Below are 20,080 nucleotides of genomic sequence, written 5' to 3'. Positions count from 1 at the left end.
AGGGGCAGTCTAGGTGGATGTTTGAACTGGATGATCTTAAAGGTCTCTTCCAACCTCGATGACTCTAAACATACTGGGTTTCTATTCTACTACACCTTTGGAAGAGGCAGCAGAGTCAAGCATCGAACAAAGTTACATGAGAAAGGAAAAAAGGAGATAAAGAAAGGACTAGCTCCTGGCGCTGTGCCCACGGGGCTGTGATCTGTGGCAGGATCCGCGCGGGCGGCGCTCGGAGCGGAGCGGGCCGGGTCGAGCCGAGCCGAGCTGGACTGGGCTAGGCTGGGACAAGCTCCCCCGGCTGGCGCTGTGGGGCCGGCGCTATGGGGAGGCTGCTGTGGGGCCGGCGTTGTGGGGCCGGCCGTGCCCGGGCCCGCCCCGCACGCAGCGCCGCACGTGAGGCGCCGGCCCCCGCCCAGCTGAGCGCTCAGCTGACCCCGCGCGCAGGGGCCGGGCCGCGCCGCCGCTCCTCACTGGCGCAGCGCGGGCCCCGCGCCGCGCCCGCCGCCGCCGCGCCCGCACCTCCCGCAGCCTGTGCCCCGATGCTCTGAGCCCGCGCGGCCCCAGACCCGGCCAGCGCCGCCATCTCTCCGCGCCCCTTGGCGGCCATCGGAGCCGCGGCCGCCTCGCATCCAGGGAGCCGGCGGGAGGAGGAGAAGCCATCCCGCCGCCATGGACAGCCCCGGCGGCGTCACCGACAAGAAGAGGTACCGATGCCGCGCCGCCCGCCCCCCGCCTCTCCCCCGCTCGCTGCTGCCGGCCCCCGCCGCCCCCTGCTTTGTTACCGCCGCCCCCTCCTCGGCCTCTTCCCTGCTGCCCTCCCCGCGCTCCCCCGGCCCGCGGAGCGCTCCGCTCTTCCATTCCTCCTTCTCCTTCTCGTCCACGTCGCCATTTTGTCGGCGGGGGGAGCGGGCCGGGGCTCGGGGCCGGCGGCAGGGCCGGGGGTGAGGTGCCCGGTGTCGGCCGCGGTGCCAGAGAGCGAGCCGGGGGCTGCTCCGCTCCGGGAAATGAGCGGGCAGGGATTGATCGTGCCCCGTGCCCGGCGCGCTCCGAGCCCGCCGTGCCCCGGCTTTGTGCGGAAAAGGGCCGGTTCGCTATCTGGAGATATTAAGCTTTAAATAAAAAAATCCCCAAAAGTCGCGTTGGGGAGGTGTAAGAGGAGTGGGGAGGGGGAGCGGATGGACAATGTGAGTTGAGAAGTATGAATAATTCACCGAGGATTGTAAGCGCAAATTAGAGGAGGGGGGGGGGAATAAAAGCCTTAAAAGCCTTTGTTAGGCGGTGAAGTTTAAGGAGCCGGGGGGCTCGGGTGAACCGGTCCCGGCGGTGGGGCTTTGTGGGGGGATTAATTGCCTTCTTCGCCATCTGCAGAAGGCTTGTTTATATGGCTATCGATACCTTTTCTCGGCTTTTAATTCTTCGAGATGGGTTTTGCCTGCCCTTGTATGCGAGGGTCATCTGAGCAGGTTAAGCGCTCTGAGTGTTACAGCGTGTAAGTTGTGTCGGGAAGGAGCCGTGGCCGGGTTGTAAAATGGATGGTGAACTTTATGCCGAGCGGGGAGCTCCGGGAACACCGGGAACACCGGCACCGGGAGCGCCCGGACAGCACCGGCTGCCTTGGAGCGCCCTGGGAGCCGCGGCCGGGCTGCGGTGGGGGAGAAGCGGCTCTGGGTGCAGAGAAATCCCGACACGGGGGCACCCTGGGGTGGCACCCGGCCTCCGGCTGCTCTGCTCTGCCGGATGGCTCTTGGGAAGCCTGTGAGAAAATGTTGCAACCAAAATGATTAATCTGCGCTTTGCTCTGATGCCCTAATTTAGTGGCAGGTCTGGGAAAGGGGCTTTGAGACTTGTTTCCCGATACTTTTTTTTTAATTGTTGTTTCTTATTGGGATTTTTCCCCCCTTTTTTATTTTTTCTTTTGCCCTTGAGCATTTGTTATTTTTTACTTACCGTTCTGCCCCACTGGAGGACTTTTATTTTTCTTTTATTGAAATTCCCTTATCCTGGATGTAATCTGCTTTCTTCAGAATGCAAGAATGAGTATGCAAAGCTTATCCTTCCTTCCTAAAGGCAGGGCTTAAGAAAGAGAATTTGTTGTTTTCTGTTTCCTGCAGACAAAGTTCAAAGTCGGGAATGTTTCTTATAAAGGGATATTCCCCTTACTCCTGTTGTAGGGTTTTAATGGAAAACATAAAGCTGTGTCTGTGGTACATTCATCCTGGGGGCTGTGGATGTACACTTGAGTGAAGATGGCTAAGCAAAAAAAGGAAGGATGTGAGCTCAGCAGAGAGCTTCATGGAAATATCAAGCATTTCTCAAAAAGCTGGGTTGTTTTTGTAGGGTTTAGGTTTAATAGTGTCCATATTCAGGATACCTTGAAGGGAGAAGTCCTTTATGTCCTGTTCTTTATTATCTTTGATGATAAAACTTTGGCTAATTGTATATACAGTACACCTCAATTTTGGCATGGGTTAAGATTCTTTTATTCCTTGCCTCTCCCTCTGCTTGTATGTGGATAGTGTTTATCTCTTGATAGTTAATGTAAAGCTTGTTGTTTACTTAATTATATGCTGTGAGATTCAGAAAATATGGAATTTGCCCGAGTTTGTCTTAGTCTTTAAAGTGAAATTTGGCCACAGCAGTATCTGGAGGTGTGGGTTTTTCTTCTGGCCTGTTGAGTCCATTTTCTGATGTGGTTCCAAGCTTCTCATATATGCAGAGGGGTCAAGACTCCCTAAGAAATCAAGTATCAGCACCATGATTAGATACTGAATTATTTGGGTTTTAGCCATTCTTCAGTAGTTGTATCACTTTGATGTGCTCCTGGGATTTCCCCCAGGTGCTGCAAGGACAGCGTTTCAGTGCGTGGAGTGGGTGAAACAGAGTTGTTGGGAGCTTTGTGTGCTCATCATTGACTCTCATTTGAGCCACATTTAAGGTTTTGGTGAGAAGTGTGAGATTTTTCTCAATATTCTTTTAGCAAACTCCAGCGTGCAGATGGCTGATGCAATGAAAAGCTTTTCCTCGGGTCTGTGCTGTGGCATGGCACTATTAGCAGAGGAATTTTGGTGCCTTTTTAAGTCAATGAGCCATTTAGGGTTATGGGTTAGTCCTTACTTTGGTAGTGGCTTGCAGCTGGTAGCTAACCCAGATTCATTTTTCTAGTGTGCTGTAAGTCTTTATAGCATAAAATTCATATTCTAATGCCATAGGTGTGAAATAAAAATGAGTGGTTTCTGGAGTATTCAGTCTGGATTTTAAGATGGTATAAGCCAGTGAAAATTAATAATAAAATTAATATGAGTGCCTTCCAGAAGAACTTCAGCTTTTCAGTTTCTCAGAGTTGGGCCTTGAAACTTATTTTCTTAGTGTCTAAAGGGGATGATTTGGAAGACATGGGGTTTCCTGCTGGATTTTTGCCACCGAAGTCCAGCTCCAGAATCGGTTTGAGAAGGCTGTACCCTGTGCTGATGGCTCTGAGGGGCAGTGGCTGCCCCTGTTTATTCTCAAACCTGTGTGAGGTCTTTAGGATTGTCTGTGCCGCCGCTTTTGTCTGGTAATTTCTCTCAGCGCTGGGGGAACTGAGCCACCCTTGCTGGAGTCGAAAGTGAATACAAAACCCTTTTGTGTAATCCGGGCTGTAAGAAGAGGAGGAATCTTTCAGTAAATCTCCTGTAGAGTCTCCCCACAGGTATGGGGAAGGCTCAGTGGTTTCTGGCTCACAGAACAGTGGTTTTTCTGCTTTCTGGATTTTTCTGGATTGTTTGCCTTGCCATACAACTTACCTGTGTTGTCTGTTCTTTGCACTGCCTCAAACATGAAAAGTTTTGTGAATTCCTTTAACAAAAATGACCAGAACTGGTTTTTCAGTGCCCACTAAAGATGAAGGGGACAGCATAGTGCTACTGCCCGTCTTCATCATCATCAAGGCACCGAAAATCAGGGAAGAACAGCTGTGGAGGATTTGCTTATTGCAGAAATTTTCCATAATTTTGCTCTGCTCGTGCTTTGGTTCCATTTATCAGTGAATGTCTGATAATTTGTCAGTGAGCTGATGGAAGCAGCAGGAGGGTTTTCTGGTTTTTGTTTACAGTCATGCTTGCTTTGCCCTTTAAAACACAGTGTCTGCAGTCTGGGTCTCTTGGTTGGGGTGCCTGAAATACCAATAACCAGTCCATGCTTAGCTAAGAGAGCTGCTGCAGCTGTGATGGTCCAGGTTGTCGGGGGTCTGTAACACGGTGATGTGATAGTGAGAGGTTTTTCTTTGAAGCCCTTTCAGGCTTTTCTAGCAATTCAACCTTCTGTTGAAGTGCTTTTCCTTTCCTGGAGGCACATGCTGGACCACTTTTGGAAGGTGTAGGGGGTAACAAATGTAGCTGCATGCTCTTATCAGCATCCTAAGTGTGGCACTTAAGTCAACTGTTGGTTTAAAGGTGGAGGTGTGAAGTGGATAATCGATTTTATTCTCTCATTTAATTGCCATCCCCATCTGCTGGTTGGTTTCTCTCTTATCAGAAGTGCCCATCAAGGGTTTACCTGGGTTAGGCTAAGGTGGCATGCCCTTAGTGAGCCTTGAGGAGCTGTGCCACGCTGTCCTGCTGCTGCCACCAGAGGAGACCACGCTGCTGTCACGGGTGCCATGCGTGAATTCCCCTGCAGGTGATTGCTTCTCCCCTGCACCTTGTGCAAGCAGCCGTAGACTTTATTCCTCCCTGTCCTTGAACTATAATGCCTCGAGTTTGTGTCTGGCTCCAAGACTCTGATTGCTGATGGTGAAGTGGAATAAAAAAAAATTAGTCAATAAATATTAATAACGCTGTCAAATGTCAGTGATGTTGCAGTGTAAACCCAAAACCCCTAAGATTGTGCGTGTTCCTGTTGGTGTGGTTCCAGCCTGGGAGCCTGGAGGACTCTTGCTGAGCCTGTGTGACACTGGAGTGAATTCTTGGATGTGTTCATGTTGCTCAATAGTAATATACTGGATTTCAAATAGGCTCACATGAGATTTTTGATATTAAAGGGGACATTGAATGACAGAAGCTGCTGATTTTTAAAAATTTTTTTTTTTTTTTTTGCACTACCAAAGAGAATTTGGCAGTATTGATTTATTCCTAAAGAGCTTTGGTGTTAGGACATTCCAACAAAGTAAGTTTTACCTGGTTGTAGAGTTTGCATGGCTAAGTAAAGCCAGGAGGGAATCCCACATGGTTTAGTGGTGGTGTACAAGAGCATCAAGCTTTTCCTGATGGTACTTCCAAGGAGATGCAAATACCAATTCAATTACAAGATGTGTTCTTTAAAAAACAAGCAGATTCAAAACAAAAACAAATCTTGCAAGAGCTTTACAAGAAGGCACAGTAACCCATACCTGTTCCTAGCAAGCTGGTGTCCAAAAGGAAGGAATGTTCCAGATTATTGCACCTTTTATCTTCACACACACAGTTATATGGACAGGTGTTTACATGCCTCAGAAAAACCACCTAGGTAATGCATGGAAAGAACTTGGACCTTAATCATCTGTTCATGTTATAACAGCCCTTTGCCTTTTGAATTTGAGAAAGTCTGAGAATTTGAGCCTCTCCTGAGAAATTTCCTTTGTGTTAGAGGGGATGGAAAAGAATGCAGGAGAATCTGAGTTTTCCACTGAGGGCTGCTCTGAAATGGGACAGACAGGGAGGTTTTGTGATGCTGGAGACTACAGGAGAGAAGATGAGCCTTTGCACTTTAGTGACTGAAAATTCAAGGAAGATACAAGTTTCCAAATCACCATTGGACATGAAGCCTGTTGAGGTTTTTCTCTTCTGAGTCTCTGCTATTTAGCTTGGAATAAAAATCTCTACCAAAATTACATTCTGAAATCATTAGGAGCATGGAATGAAGTGAATGCATGCCAGCATATGTATTTTGTGAATGCAGTTTATGTAGGTGATGAACATGAGGGTTCTTTGATGTGGAGCCACAGCCTGGGTTGAAGCTGTGCCTGTTCATTCCAGCCCTGGGGTTGGGTTTGAGAACTCAGAGAAAGTGCATTGATAAAGAGCAGTTTCATTATGTGCATCATCTGTCCTTTCTTCCTGTTGAAGTCTGATAACACTGGGGCCAGTACAGAAATGTAGCCCTTTAAAAGCTTGAGATGTTTTAGTAGCAAGAAATTCAAAATGGCTTTGCTGGCACTGGAGAAGAACTGGTGCTTCAGGATGGTCCACTGTAGTTCCTTAAAGACACCAAAGCTTAAATGTGTGTGTTAGCAGAGATACTGTGCAGCTTCTGTTTAATTTGGTGTCAATGAATGCTCCTTAAGCATTTTGAGAAATGTTACAACAAATCTTTTAACTCACTGCATTGAAATAGAGCGTAAATTTCAAGTGAAGAATTGAGGATACTGAATCAGCAGTACTGATTATAATTACAACAGTGGAAGGTTTTACCAAGCAACTAATTTAATAAACATTTTGACTTGATATGTAATAATCCTGGAAATGTTACCTGGAAAAGATGACCTGTTTTTTTACCAGAATGAGTTCTTTCATTGTCAATCCTAAACCAAAACTAGACTGATGTCACTTTATGGAAATGTGTGCATTTCAAGAAGCAAAAGGATTTGAGGCCAAGCCTCCTGTTTTTGCTCACAAATGAGAATAGTAAATGGACTGTTATGATAGAAAGGGAGTTATTAAAGGCTTACCTCCTTATGTTTGCTTCTTGTTCACCTCCTTTGGAGGACATAAAGTAATCCACATCAGATATAAAGGCTGCAGCCTCCACTAGCAAAACTAAAGAAAGGAATGGTTTAGCTGGGGATGGGAATTTTGGTGCTCAGTCCTTCAAAAAGGACTTTTTCCTTGCACCCTATTGAGTCTATTGGATGCTGAGCTGACATTGCTGCAGGCTTTTTGTCCTAGCTATTGTTGTAAATGTTTCTCTTGACTGCTTTGTGGTCTGCTCTTTATTCACAGAGAAAAATAAAACTTGATATCTCTTACTTCTGCTATTTTTTCCTCCTGTTCTTAAAAACCTTTGATTTCAAAATACGCTATTAACTGAAGGCAGTTGAGGAACTTGAGGTGAAGGGATGAAACTTGGATGGAAGCAATGAGGGAAAATGTCCAGCCTCCAATCTTGAAAACAAAATGCAGTGAACAAAACAGAAGATACATTTTAATGCCACGATTTAGACTAAAATTAGTTACTTTATCAAGAGTCTGCATCTGTCTGAAGGTAGACCAGTTCTTCGCTAAAACATTGTTTACTGAAAGCCTGGCAGATATCTTGGGGATATGTTTTGCATCATTTTTTGTGATCTTGATAGAAGCAAAAGCAGAAGGGCTGAAGGGAGGAGAGCACTTAGTGTCTAGTTCCGTCAAGCCTGTGTTCAGATATCTCTTTTGAATAGCTCTGATTTTTCTGTAATAATAAACACAATTTTACTGCCATGTACCTTTAATCCTGAAGGGTAAAGCACAACTAATTAAGGAAAAAAATATTCAAGAAAAAGCCAAATAACTTAGCTGAAAAAAAAAATCTTATATGCCACCACTGTATGCCATGTAGTTATTTTAAACCAGTATATTACAATGCAAAGGTAAACTCTGTGTGGGTTACACTGTATAGTAAGACATGATAGAATCTCTTCACCATGATCTAAATTAGAAATGACAATATTGAAGCTTTTCCCTTCTTACATTTCTGTGTGGGGAGGTAGTTGGGGTTTCAGGTCAATCCAAGGCCAAATGCAGATGATGGATGGGCTTGTCAGGGTGGTGCTGCGGTGGGTTCAGGCCATTAGGGCTGTGCTGCTGGCTCTGTGCTGGGCTTTGTCTGTGGGATGGGTGTTTATCTGGATTTGTGGGGGAAGGCTTCTCTAGGTGAGCTGAGAGAGTCTCCTCTCGCTGCCTCTCCCTCTCTCATTTTGCAAACTGCTGGCTTTCAGAGCATTTGTGCTGCTGTGGCTAATCCAGGCTGAGCTGCCTGCCTGCTCTCCTGATTTGTTAGAGTTTTATCAGTTAGGGGTTTGTTTTGGTGGTAGTCAGGCTATGGGAAGTGCCTGTAACTATCCTCATGTGTAGAAAATGGTTTGAATTGCTGTGTTAGAAAGAAATACACAAAGGAATGATTTTTGTGGTGTCGTTTCTGCTTGGATATGACATTAGTTTCTGCAGTTAAATCTCTTTTGAACATTCATACTGTATGTAAGGAATTTCTGAGTTCTTTTCCTGAGCTGGATTAGTGGGCTGTGATGTTCATTAATTCATGAAGGGCAAGACTTTCTTCTGTATAATCACATGCTTCTGATTACACACAAGGTTTGGGTGTGGGGTTTTTTTTTTTCCTTCACAAGAACTCTCTACACAGACTAGAACATAAGAACTGGTAAATAAAATTGGCCATAAAGCAATAATACTTTAACAGGAAATCACATCAGAGCAAGGTGGGTCAAAGCAATAACTCCAACCCATAGAGAACTGGCAGTGAGAGACTGCAGTAATTCTGTGGGGCTGCAATAGGAGGAAGGAGCACCCCTCCCAAGCAATTTGGAAAAAGTTTGCCTGCTGAGGGCTGGACAGTCTGGGCTGCTGGTCAGGACAGACAAGTGTGTCACTGCAGGGCTGGGAGGGAGAGGGAATGGGGCTCTCGGGGCCATGTTGGTGTGGGTCTGTCTCAGGGCCTGATAGATGGTGCTGACACTGCAGCTCTGTCCCTCCTCATTGAAGCTGATCAGCTCCTGAGGTCCCCTATACCTAAATAACTGGATTTTAGTGGTAAAAACCATAAACCAGTTTTTTATATGAAGTTGTCAATAGAGCACTTCCACTGTTTTAGCTTCTCCTTTCCATTGAGGAATAATTTAGCAAGTATCATGGCTAGCAGCTCTGGACAAAACACACATCTTACAAACAGTGAAAAAACCCAAGTGAATGTGTACTCAGCACAGTCAGGAGAGTAAATTTTGTCCTGACACTCTGGCTGTAGGTGAGGGTGGCTGATGGGACAAGCCCAGGGCTGAGCCATGTGCTCTCCACATGGACACAACTGGTTATTCTGGGTATGGCTGCAGACCAGGAGCTGCCCCTGTGTCCTGTTCAGCTGTGCTGCCAGAAACACCTTGCTTAGGCTGGGCCTGGAAAGGTGACCAAGTTTTATATCAACCTCAGGAATGCATTCAGCCTTAAAATTAAACGTGAGACCGCTTGCAGGTCTGCTTTCTAAAGTTCTACTTTCTAAAGTTCCAACACCATCCTGATGCCATATACTTCTAGTATATTGCTGTGTTGTAATATTTACATCTCTTTTTGGTGGGATGAAGAAAAAAAATGAAGCTGTATTATAGTGGATATAGTTTTTGTGACTCCATTTCTAAGCCAGATGTTTCTTAGAGTAATTTTACAGTCTGAGAGGAGAGATTGTTACTTGCATGGAAATATTATCTGAATCTTTTACTGGCAAATGGTGGCAATTAATGGCAGAACTGAAAACTAGTTAAAGCTCAAGAAGATGTTACCAGATTTGAAACACATTAATAATTAGGATTTCTTGTTTTCTACAATGTATATGTCTATGAAACTTCAGGAACAAATAATATGATAAATACAAAGTCACTTGGTTGAAGAAAGCAAATTTAAAGAGAAAAATGTGAATTGCTATTGGAAGATGTTTACATTTTATAATGTTCTCACAACCTGTATCGAGAAAGATGAGCCTGTTAATTAATCATGCACAAGTTATTTTACATGGGAACAGAAAGCACCTATAGATAAAATGTACCTGATTAGAGAAATAGTAAGTTTGAATGGAGAAAATCTGTAAACCACAGCAAAGTGACATAAAGGAAACCTCTTGATTTTAATTTTTTTTAAAAATCAAATAATTTTAATTTTTTTTAAAAATCAAATAATATGTACACAGTATAAAAATTTTCTTATACTGGGTGGTGATTTTAAAAGCTAGAAGGACACAAAGTTGACTGCTACACATTTTAAGTTCTGTCCATTGACTATTTTTTATCTAAGTATCTTCAACCAAAATTTACCAGTTACGGGTGGTATTTTCCAGGGTTGGTGTTTTTTCGTTTGGTGGGTTTTTGTGGGTGTTTTGTTTTGTTTTTGTCTATTTGCCATTGGTAAATAAGGAGGAACAGGCCAACTTATATGTGGTGATTATTTTTCAGTCAAGGAGGTGAAAATTTGGGCTGCATTTAGAGAATTGGGGGCTCACTTGTAGGAATTTGCTGTGGAGGGATCTTTGGGCTGTTTGGGGAATGATGTGATATTTGGGAGGTGCTGTGGCCCACATGGTTTGTGTGACCATGGGGACAGGAGCTGCACACTCAGCAGAGAGGCCAATTTTAACATCTGTGCCTGGTGGCACGGGGTTGCTGCTGGTGTGTTTGCTCTCAAGGCTCTTGGGCAAATGTCGCTGTACAATTTTGTTTCTATTCTGTGATTTGAGGCAAGGAGTGGGAGTCTGGGTTATATCCTTCAGCTGAGCTCTTGGTTCAGCTGCAGTGAGTCCTGTTTGTGAAATACCCTTTTGCTCTGGTCTGTAACTGAAATATCTTCTGGAGCTCAGATTTTATTCAGCTATTGCAAGTAAACATCTCATATATAAGAAGTGCAATTGGGTTTGAAGGGGTCAGTGAAACTGCTTTCAGTGAGCTCTCATGGATAACATGCTTATGATTCTCTGCTTCTGTATTCTCTGGTAGAAATACAAAATGCAAATTAATGTCTGGCACTGAAATTGTGCAGGAAAAATCAGACCTGCAAATGCATGCAATTTCCTGTCCAGCACGGGCATTTCTGATATTTTCATTGCATGTATAATCCACTCAGCAGCTGAGGTTTTCTTCAGGCTCTTGAGGTGTTTTTGTTTCCTGTCAGACTGAGAGCAGAAGGCTGCAGTACAGCTCTGAAGTTTGGGGTTTGTTTCAAATGGAGAATGTTTAAATTGTTTTAAATTCTCCTTTTCTGCAGAATGATCTTTCTAGTGAGATCATGAACTTTACATGGGGGCAGCTCAAAAAGAACAGATAAGAGAAGTGATATGATTTGTTTAAACTGATTTTGTGGCACTTCACATCTCACTGTTTCAAATCTCCTTCCCTGAGCTCCCTTTCCTTCCCCTCTGGTGAGGAGAATGCTCACTTTGGAAATAGGTTTTCTTTACAGGAATTCAGTGTCATTTAATTGACTACACAGAAAATTGTGAGCAGCTACACATGCTGATGTGTGTTGTTTAATTTACTTTATGCAATTGTAACAAAGCTTTGAGTAGTTGCAATAGCAAAGAATTTTTTTTTTTTAGTTTGGTGGCATTTCAATGTTGAGGCAACAATGACTTCACTTGGTAATTAAACCTCATTTGTGAAAGACCTTTTCCCTATTAATTTGATCCATTAAAGAAACGCTCTTTGAAGCTGGTAGTTAATCTTCCTATTTAAATGGCTGGGTTTTACTCAGATTGGTTACAGCTTAGGTTTAAATAGCAGCTAAAAATAGCCAACTGTTGTGCTGTACAGTTTAAACATCTATCTATAGTAGCAGCCTTTCTAGAAAGGAAACATGTAGTAAAAGGGAGAGGAGATGCTGCCACTCAGGCAGCACTGAGTGGTTCCAACATCCCCTTTTCCTTGGGTTTTGCCCATCAGCTCCAGCTGGCAGCACTTGATGATCTTACTCTGGGATTAATTTTTAACAGAAAGCACTATGGGCTGGATTTGAGCAGCGTTTCAGTTGGTAATTAATAATTCAGTGGCTGGGAGAAGTTTTGACTGTTCCTGCTGAAGGCTGCTGCCAAGGGTGCTAAAACCTGGCCAAAATCTGGAAACCACCCAAAATATGTTCAAAAACATTAGGCTGTCAGAAAGAAAATACAAGGGCTGAAATCCCAACTTGTGAGGTTATTGTCTGTTTTCATCTCTTGAGTGCCCTGTGTGATTCACACAAGCCTGACAAACCTGTGGACTTGAAGTGCTCAGCTTGATTGCCAAAGCAGGGGAGTTTTAACTGAAAAGTGTCTGCAGTTGTAAAGGAAACAGTGACAAAGCTGCAGGAATCTGGGTGGATTCAGCCATTTACTTCCAGTAATTCTCTCTTGAGTTTTTGTTGTAGGATGAACATTTTGCCTGTGAAGGGATCTTGAATGAGTCGCTAACAAATATCAAAATTGTAAAGGTGAATCTGTCTAAGGCAACAGAATTTCTTGTGCTGCTGTTACAGTTTCAGCTGGGATGGAGTTAATTTTCTTCCTAGCAGTTGGTGCAGGGCTGTTTTGGAGAATAATGCTGACAGCACACTGAGGTTTGGCTGTTGTTGCACAGTGCTTTCCCAGAGTTAAGGACTCTCAGTTTCCCTTGCTGTGCCAGTGAGGAGGGGCACAGGAAGGCAGGAGGGGACACAGCCAGGCCAGCTGACCTGGACTGACCAGAGAGACATTCCAAAGCTCAGAGTGAGCTGGGGGAGGTGGCTGGGAGGTGCTGGTCCCTGCTCTGGGACAGGCTGGGCATCAGTCAGAGGGTGGGTGAGCAATTGCATCGAGCATCACTTGTCTCTCTTGAGTCTTGTTTCTTCCTTTATTGTATCCCTTGTCACTGCAATTATTATTTGTTTCAATTTTTAAACTGTTTTTAAGTTGACCCATGGGTTTTACCTTCACTGCAGTTTTCCTCCCCATGCCACAAGGGTGGGACAGGTAGTGAGCAAAGAGCTTTGTGGTGCTCACTTGTGGGCTGGGGTTAAACCACGACAGTTACCTTGAAATACCTTTGGCAAAATAGAATTACAGTGAAATCTGTGGTTCAAGAAAAAGGACAAAGAGAATCCAAGTGATTTTTTTCTCTCCACTCTTAGTTTTCCACCAAGAGAAAAGGTACTTGAGGTCTGTCTTCAGTAATAAATATTAATCAGTCAGGTTAAATAGCTAAAATATTTTTGCAGTATTGTTAAAGGTCAGACTTTTCGTAATGGCTGTTTCCAGATATACCTGTATGTCAGGAGCCTCAAGCTGCTCAGACCAAGATATCCATCACTACAACAGGAACACTGTTGTCACAGGGAAATTCAATGTGAAGAAATCTGCAATGTGGGGAAATATTGTCAGATATTTTAGGCTGCCCTTCTGAGGGACATGGGTTTGTATTCACAGGAATCAATGGGACTATTGTATATCCAGAGTTTTTTACAACTATAATTCCCACAAGTTAGTTTTCCAAAGATCTTTATTACTATTATGTCAATCCATTAATGTTTCTCATTCCACAGAAATAGTTTTTCTCTGCTGGCAGTGGCAGGAGTAGGAGGAGAGGATGGTGGGCATGGCACACAATTTTACCAAGTTGGTAGAAAGGAAGGTAATTGTAAAAGAGATTCTGGTAGCATATTCTGTTTTTTTTCATGGATTATTAAACTTCTTCCATGTGTCAAGGCATTTGTACTTCCAACATCCAACACAGTATTGTCACATCTGTGTTTCTGCACAAACTAAGCAAGGTTTTTGCCACTGTGGGTAGCACAGCAGGTAAAGGACTGAAAATGTGTTTTTTGGGTATGTTTTTGCTAACACTGAAGAGAGGAGATACAGATGAGATATTGGGAAACTCTGAGGGTGGTGAGGCCCTGGCACAGCTTGCCCAGAGCAGCTGTGGCTGCCCCATTCCAGTGTTCCAGGCAGGCTGGATGGGGCTCTGAGCAAGCTGGGATGGTGGAAGCTGTCCGTGCTCATGGCAGGAGGGTTGGAACTGGTTGATCTTGAAGGTCACTTCCAAGCCAAACCATTCTCTGATTCTTTGAATCTGGTTCATTATGTCCCAGGGATCATTAGCTCGTGAATTGTTTTGCTCTGTAATTTGTGGTGCCTCTCACAAGATGTGTGCTGACTAAAAAGGACTTTTGCACAGATCCACAGACTTAGCAATGTGAACTTGGCAGTGGTAGTAGATGGCTTTTAAGTCTTGTGAAATCTTAAAAAAAGTAATTCCCAAACTGCAGCTGCCTTTTATATCTCAGGTGAATACAAAATGAAGACAGGATGCCTTCAGAAGATTTAAATGCATAAAAAGAAAACTTTAATACAATAATAGTGTGTGGTTTTGTATTGGTAATTTAAAAATAAAAGCACATTTATTTCCTCAGGGATCACAGCACCACTGAGTTCTTTGCATGAGTGAAAAAATTTGGAGCTCCTGTGTGAAAATGTTTAGTTCAAAACTCATCTGACCAAATGCATGAGGCAGAAGTGACCTGGTGTGGGTGTTGGGAAAAGGGGGAATTCTGCCTGTTACTCACAGGCTTAACTGTTTCAGTGCTTTCCCTTGATGAGCTGCTCTTTACCTCATGTTCTGGGTGAGGCAGGTCTACAGAGGCACTGGAAGGAGAATGAGGTATTGTTTTGCAGTGCAGGGGAGACTCTGGAAGGGGCTTTTTTGGAGAACGATGATTCCATGATTCACTCTTAGAATGATTTTGGGGAAGGAACTTTCTGGATTGCTGGAAAAGCAGCATATCTGATGTTAAATGAGTCCCCTTGCTTGTCTGACCTGTTTGTAAGGATGGTAAAAAAGGAAGAACTTGGAGAATGTACATGATCCATCATGCTGGAGCATTGAGCTGGAAATTACCTGCTCTGTAATTTGTTGGATGGGCTTGAAGGGTCAGGATTTGGAGGCTGAAAAGGCAGCACTCAGGGTATGGGATAAGCAGGAAGGGTTCTTGTTGGAACCCATGACATTCCTCTGGCTGTGCTGGATGGCTTGAGTCCCTGCCAGGGGGCTCAGAGACCTTAGCACAGAGCCTGTGCCTTTGATTTTGCTCCATGGAAAAAATTACCAATGTTATATGAGGATTTATAAGCCACAAAAGTTTAAGTTTAATGATAGTTAATTTGTCACAGGGTGAAAAGTAGAATTTTGGGGTTTTTAGAATGGGGGCTCAGGGTCCCAAGATGGAGGAATTTGTGCCTTGTCCTTCTTTCTCCTTCTTCCTAGCCTCCATCTTCTGCGTGATGGTGGCATTTTGGATTGGTTTAGAGTAGAAGCTCACTGTCTAACATAGGTGATAGGTATTGGAAAATAATTGTAAATAAAATACATGTAGTTTTTAGTATAAAAAGACAATACCACCCTGAAGGTGGGCAGTGTGCCACAGACTGACCTGCTGAACAGACCTCAGCAGGTCAGGGAAAGAATGTTATAGATAGCAGAAAATAAACAACCTTGAAAACCAGAACAGAAAAATTCTGACTCCTTCGGTTGCCAGGCTGGGAGAAGAGACTCTGACACATCCAACACAGTTTTGTCACACCTGTGTTTCTGCACAAACTAAGCAAGGTTTTGGCCACTGTGGGTACCACAGCAGGTAAAGGACTGAAAATGTGGGTTTTGGGTATGTTTTTGCTAACACTGAAGAGAGGAGATACAGATGAGATATTGGGAAACTCTGAGGGTGGTGAGGCCCTGGCACAGCTTGCCCAGAGCAGCTGTGGCTGCCCCATTCCAGTGTTCCAGGCAGGCTGGATGGGGCTCTGAGCAAGCTGGGATGGTGGAAGCTGTCCGTGCTCATGGCAGGAGGGTTGGAACTGGTTGATCTTGAAGGTCACTTCCAAGCCAAACCATTCTCTGATTCTTTGAATCTGGTTCATTATATCCCAGGGATCATTAGCTCGTGAATTGTTTTGCTCTGTAATTTGTGGTGCCTCTCACAAGATGTGTGCTAACTAAAGAGGACTTTTGCACAGATCCACAGGTTCTGAGTATGGAAGTGTCTCTTTGAAGAACTGATCTCGTTGGAAGACTGTGGCTTTGAATTTAGTTCTGGCAGGGGGCAGAAGTTGATACAAAGAGTTACACTTGCACTTTTAAACTGAATCTTTACATTCTTTAACTTCCAGTTGGCTGGTGGGCAACTTAGTTTCAAAGCCACACATCCCAGAGAGCTCAGTGCCCTGTATAACCCAAAGCTTTGTTTCTCTAGGATTAGCTCAGAACGGAGGAAAGAGAAGTCTCGGGACGCAGCGCGGTGCAGGAGGAGCAAGGAGTCGGAGGTGTTCTATGAGCTGGCCCACCAGCTGCCCCTGCCCCACACTGTCAGTGCCCACCTGGACAAGGCCTCCATCATGAGGCTCACCATCAGCTACCTGCGCATGAGGAAGCTGCTGGATGCTGGTAAGGCACACGTGGCACCCTCTGGGAGGGATATTGAGGAGGAGCGTTTGTAAGGGCTGGCAGCAGTAAAATAAATGAATGTGTTGTTAGATGTGTTCTTGTTCTGGGAGGGTGGGAGAAATCAGCTGTTAGCAATGATTCAGGAAAAATCCACTGTTCTATGGATTTCATTTTTTCCCTTTCTATTCTGGTGATCCTGGTTGTCTCATCACAGCTATAGTGCCCTTTTCAGTCTTATCTGACCCTTCTCCAAAGTTAAATTCCTTCATTTAAACATTTTTCCCCTCTAAACTTGTTTTTTCCAGCTGTGCTTTCTTGACTGTAGGTACTTGGTTCAAGGTTGACTGAGCTAACTATAGTTGTGTCTCCTTAAAATAAACTGCAAGGAACAGTTTTGTAAATTGTGTTTGTGTGGTGTGCTCCTCTGAAGGTGAAGTCAGCTGAGGATGTGTTGTGTCTGCAGCTCCAACTGCAGGAATATCTGAGTCAGGGTGTAGCCTGTGGCTGATAGCCTGCCATGGGCAGTGTGCTGGTTATTTGTGCTCATGCATGTCTGCCTCTGCTGTGTGGAGGAGTAACTTCAGTAGCCAGACTTGGAAAACTCTCCCAGAAAGCCCCTGAGAGAAGTTTAGAATGCCTATTTGAGATGGGTAATAAATTTTTAGCCACAAAGACCTTTTCCTTAAGGTGAAAGTTTCATTGGTTAATACATAACAGCACAGAGGGTTACTCACTCTGATTTTCTGTGATTTCTGATACCTTTACTAGAACTTGAAGAATTGAACTGATCATTTATCTAAATGAGTTATACTGGCTTTGATGGTCCTGCAAGATTGACTCCTTGCAGACTGGTGCCAGAAGTCATTCCTGCTGGTAAGTGAAGAATGGCTGGTGTTTGCTTAAACAGAAATGTGTGGCTGCTTGCAGGTGAGCTGGAGACAGAAGCCAAAATGGAGAAGGAACTGAACTGTTTCTACTTGAAAGCTCTTGATGGCTTTGTCATGGTTCTGTCTGAAGATGGGGACATGATTTACATGTCTGAAAACGTGAACAAGTGTATGGGACTCACTCAGGTGAAATACTGACATTTCCTAAGACTGTTTCAAAAAGCTGCTCCATTTTTGTGTGTGTGAAGTTAAACACCCATGTTCCTGTTCATTTTTGCAGTTTGAGTTGACGGGGCACAGTGTATTTGATTTCACTCATCCATGTGACCACGAGGAGCTGAGAGAAATGCTTACACACAGAAATGGTGAGAAAAAGAAAAAAAATTAATTTAATTTACTTATGGATAGTTTCTGTTGGCATTAATACAGTTGGATATCTACCAGGAAGTGGTGTTGAGTTCAAAAGCTAATATGTTTTTATTTCTTAAATCTTAAATTACACCTTGTTGAGAGACACTTAACAATAGGAATCACCAAAATGTTTTGGTTATATCCTAATTATAGAAGAAATATGATTTTTTTAAATCTAACAAAATTAATTACTAAAATTGAGGTTTTGAGGGTTGAAAGAATAAGTGCCTACAGAAATAAAATTAGAGGTAGGTTGAATGAGAATGATTTTAAGCAATTTCTGTAGAAGGACATAGAGAAGCTCAGTTGGTGCATTTGTCTTGGTCTGGCCTTGCCTTTACAGGACAGCTGAGAAGAAATGCTTTCTTCCAGCAAGCTGTGGTGGTATACCCAAGACAAAAAGAAAATACTGTATTTAAATTTTAGGACACCAAGATGCTGATCTGGGAATACTTAAACAGCCCAAAAAAGGGCTTTGGGGTTGATGCTTCTCTGCACCTTTTAATTGGTGCATGAAATTGGTATCTTTTCACAGATTTCTGGCTCTTTTCTCCATCTGAGAGACCAGAACACCGTGTTTACAGTGCTGTGTGCTTTGAAATTTAACAATTACCCACGAATTACAGCTTTTATGTCTTCTAAAGATTTGATAAAGGCTATAAAGACTTGGCAGCCTGCATGTCTCCAAACAAATCTGCTTTACTCGGTAGTTAGAAGCCTAAAATCTGACCTCTGCTTTCTCTTTCTTCAAATGAGGTTTATATGGACTCTGAATTCAGATAGGGATAAATTAATAAACCTGACCTCTGCTTTCTTGTGGCACTGTAAATTTTAAGTCTTATGTTGCCATCCTATTTAATTCAGTGGAAAGGACCTGATATGATGCCATAGCATTAAGGACCCGACTTTGATTTTGTAAGCATTTTGTAAATTTGTCTGCCCTTAGAATGTTTCTAAGGCTAGATGAGACTCTCCCCTGCCTCCCCCTTTGGAATACAGTAATAAATCTTGGGGATGGGGGAGCAATTTCCCTAAAGCAGTGTTAAAAACCTGCTTTTGTTGCAAAAGCTTATTCTTAAAAATGTCCTATCACTGAGTTTCATGCAAACCATCTCAAGCATGTCTAAATTGGCCAGCCTGGAATCAGATGTCTGGAAACCATTATTACAAAAGCTGTTTTGCAAATGACGTTGGCAGACAGAAGTCTAAATTACAGTAGTAATAGTACATTTTTATATTTATTGGTATTCCCAGGTTGCCTTCTACTGCAGCTCTTACATCAGTGGAATTATTTTGGTTTTGAATTGAGTATTAAATATTCCCCTTTGGGACTGTACAAGTGCAAGTGAATATAAATGCAATTGGCAGAAACAGAACTGCATTCTCATTTTATGAAGCTGCTTTTTAAACTTTCAAAGCTGGCCATTTTAAAAAATAATGTCTGGTGCTGAATCAGACTTGAAAGTTGCTCCATCTTTTGCAGCTGCTTCTAGAAGCAGAGCCACATGCATCAGGACTTGGTAACAGTAATGTTGTGTGATCTTCAGCTATCAATTTCTAGATTGGTTTAACTCTTAAAACTTACTGAATTAAATAAATTTTTGCTGCTTTTGTGAATTCTGCTTTAGTTTCTCCTCCATTTCCTCCATTATCAAGGTTATTTTAAGGTAGCATAAAATATGCTTGAGCCCTTAGTCTTTGCTTCTGCTAGAAGCAATAAACAAGTTAGCATAGAGGCTTTAACAGTTTTCTAATTAATTTTGACTGCAGTGCAAGCCACCATGAAGAATTTCATAGCTACTATTGTCTGTGGAGGATGAGAGCAAATTATTGTATAAACTTGTACCAGAAGTGAGCTCATGTGTTCTAAACTTCTCCCTCTGCCACGATTTGGTCCTTGCTCTTCAGCAAGCCTCAGCAAACTGGCTCTTCCACTGCTCCTTCTCCTGGCAGCTGCATTTCCTCCTTGCACACATTGTGAGCTGATGCAGCTCTCCTGATAGCATCAGTTACATTTTCTTTGCCCACAAGAGCATAGCTTGTAATTGGCTCTGCAAGGTTCTCCTGTGTACTGGCAGAAACTTCACTTAAAGCCTGCTGGTATTGATTTGTATTAGGGTTTCTCAACTTTTTCCTCCCAAGAATGTTAATAATGTGTTTAAAAACTTGGTCCCTGTTTACTCCAAGAGTGTAAATCACCGTGGAAATACTTGGATGCATAGAAACAGCTGAGCTGTTAGTCTTGAATTGAAAAACTTGCAGTCCTGAGGAGCAATGAGCCCAAAAGGTGCTTGGTTGGAACCTCCTCATAGTGAATTACTGATGCATTTCAGTGGAAACCACCTCAACAAGGCTTCTTATTCTACATATGTTTTTCTTCTCCTCTGTTACAATTTTAATATATATTAAATTTCCAATTGTCTCTCTTTCCTGAAATCTGGGAGTGTGGAGTTGGCTACAAACACAATCCTGATCTTAAATTATTGAAAGTGGGCTTCATCAAAAGCCTCTCCTGTGAGGACAGACTGAAAGAGGGCTGGGTTTGTTCTCTCTGGAAAAGAAATGGCTCTGGGGACATCTTTGAGTCCCTTCCTGTACCTAAAAGGGCTCCAGGAGAGCTGGAAAGAGACTT

The 20,080-nt window shown here is 43.4% G+C and overlaps 1 protein-coding gene across 1 annotated transcript in view; it reads left to right on the top strand.

Annotated features, from left to right (window-relative positions):
• The first annotated feature begins 407 nt into the window (after nt 1-407).
• The window catches only part of HIF1A (hypoxia inducible factor 1 subunit alpha), a 35,365-nt gene continuing 15,692 nt past the window's right edge, over nt 408-20,080 (top strand). The window contains exons 1-4 of the mRNA XM_014270297.3: nt 408-704; nt 15,960-16,150; nt 17,078-17,223; nt 17,318-17,402. Coding sequence (XP_014125772.2) covers nt 670-704; nt 15,960-16,150; nt 17,078-17,223; nt 17,318-17,402 — 457 coding nt within the window. The 5' untranslated portion in view covers nt 408-669. The remainder of the gene's footprint in view (nt 705-15,959; nt 16,151-17,077; nt 17,224-17,317; nt 17,403-20,080) is intronic.

The sequence above is a fragment of the Zonotrichia albicollis genome, chromosome 6 (genome assembly GCF_047830755.1).
Source record: "Zonotrichia albicollis isolate bZonAlb1 chromosome 6, bZonAlb1.hap1, whole genome shotgun sequence".
Classification (NCBI taxonomy): domain Eukaryota; kingdom Metazoa; phylum Chordata; class Aves; order Passeriformes; family Passerellidae; genus Zonotrichia; species Zonotrichia albicollis.
This window is presented reverse-complemented; position numbering and strand designations above follow the sequence as displayed.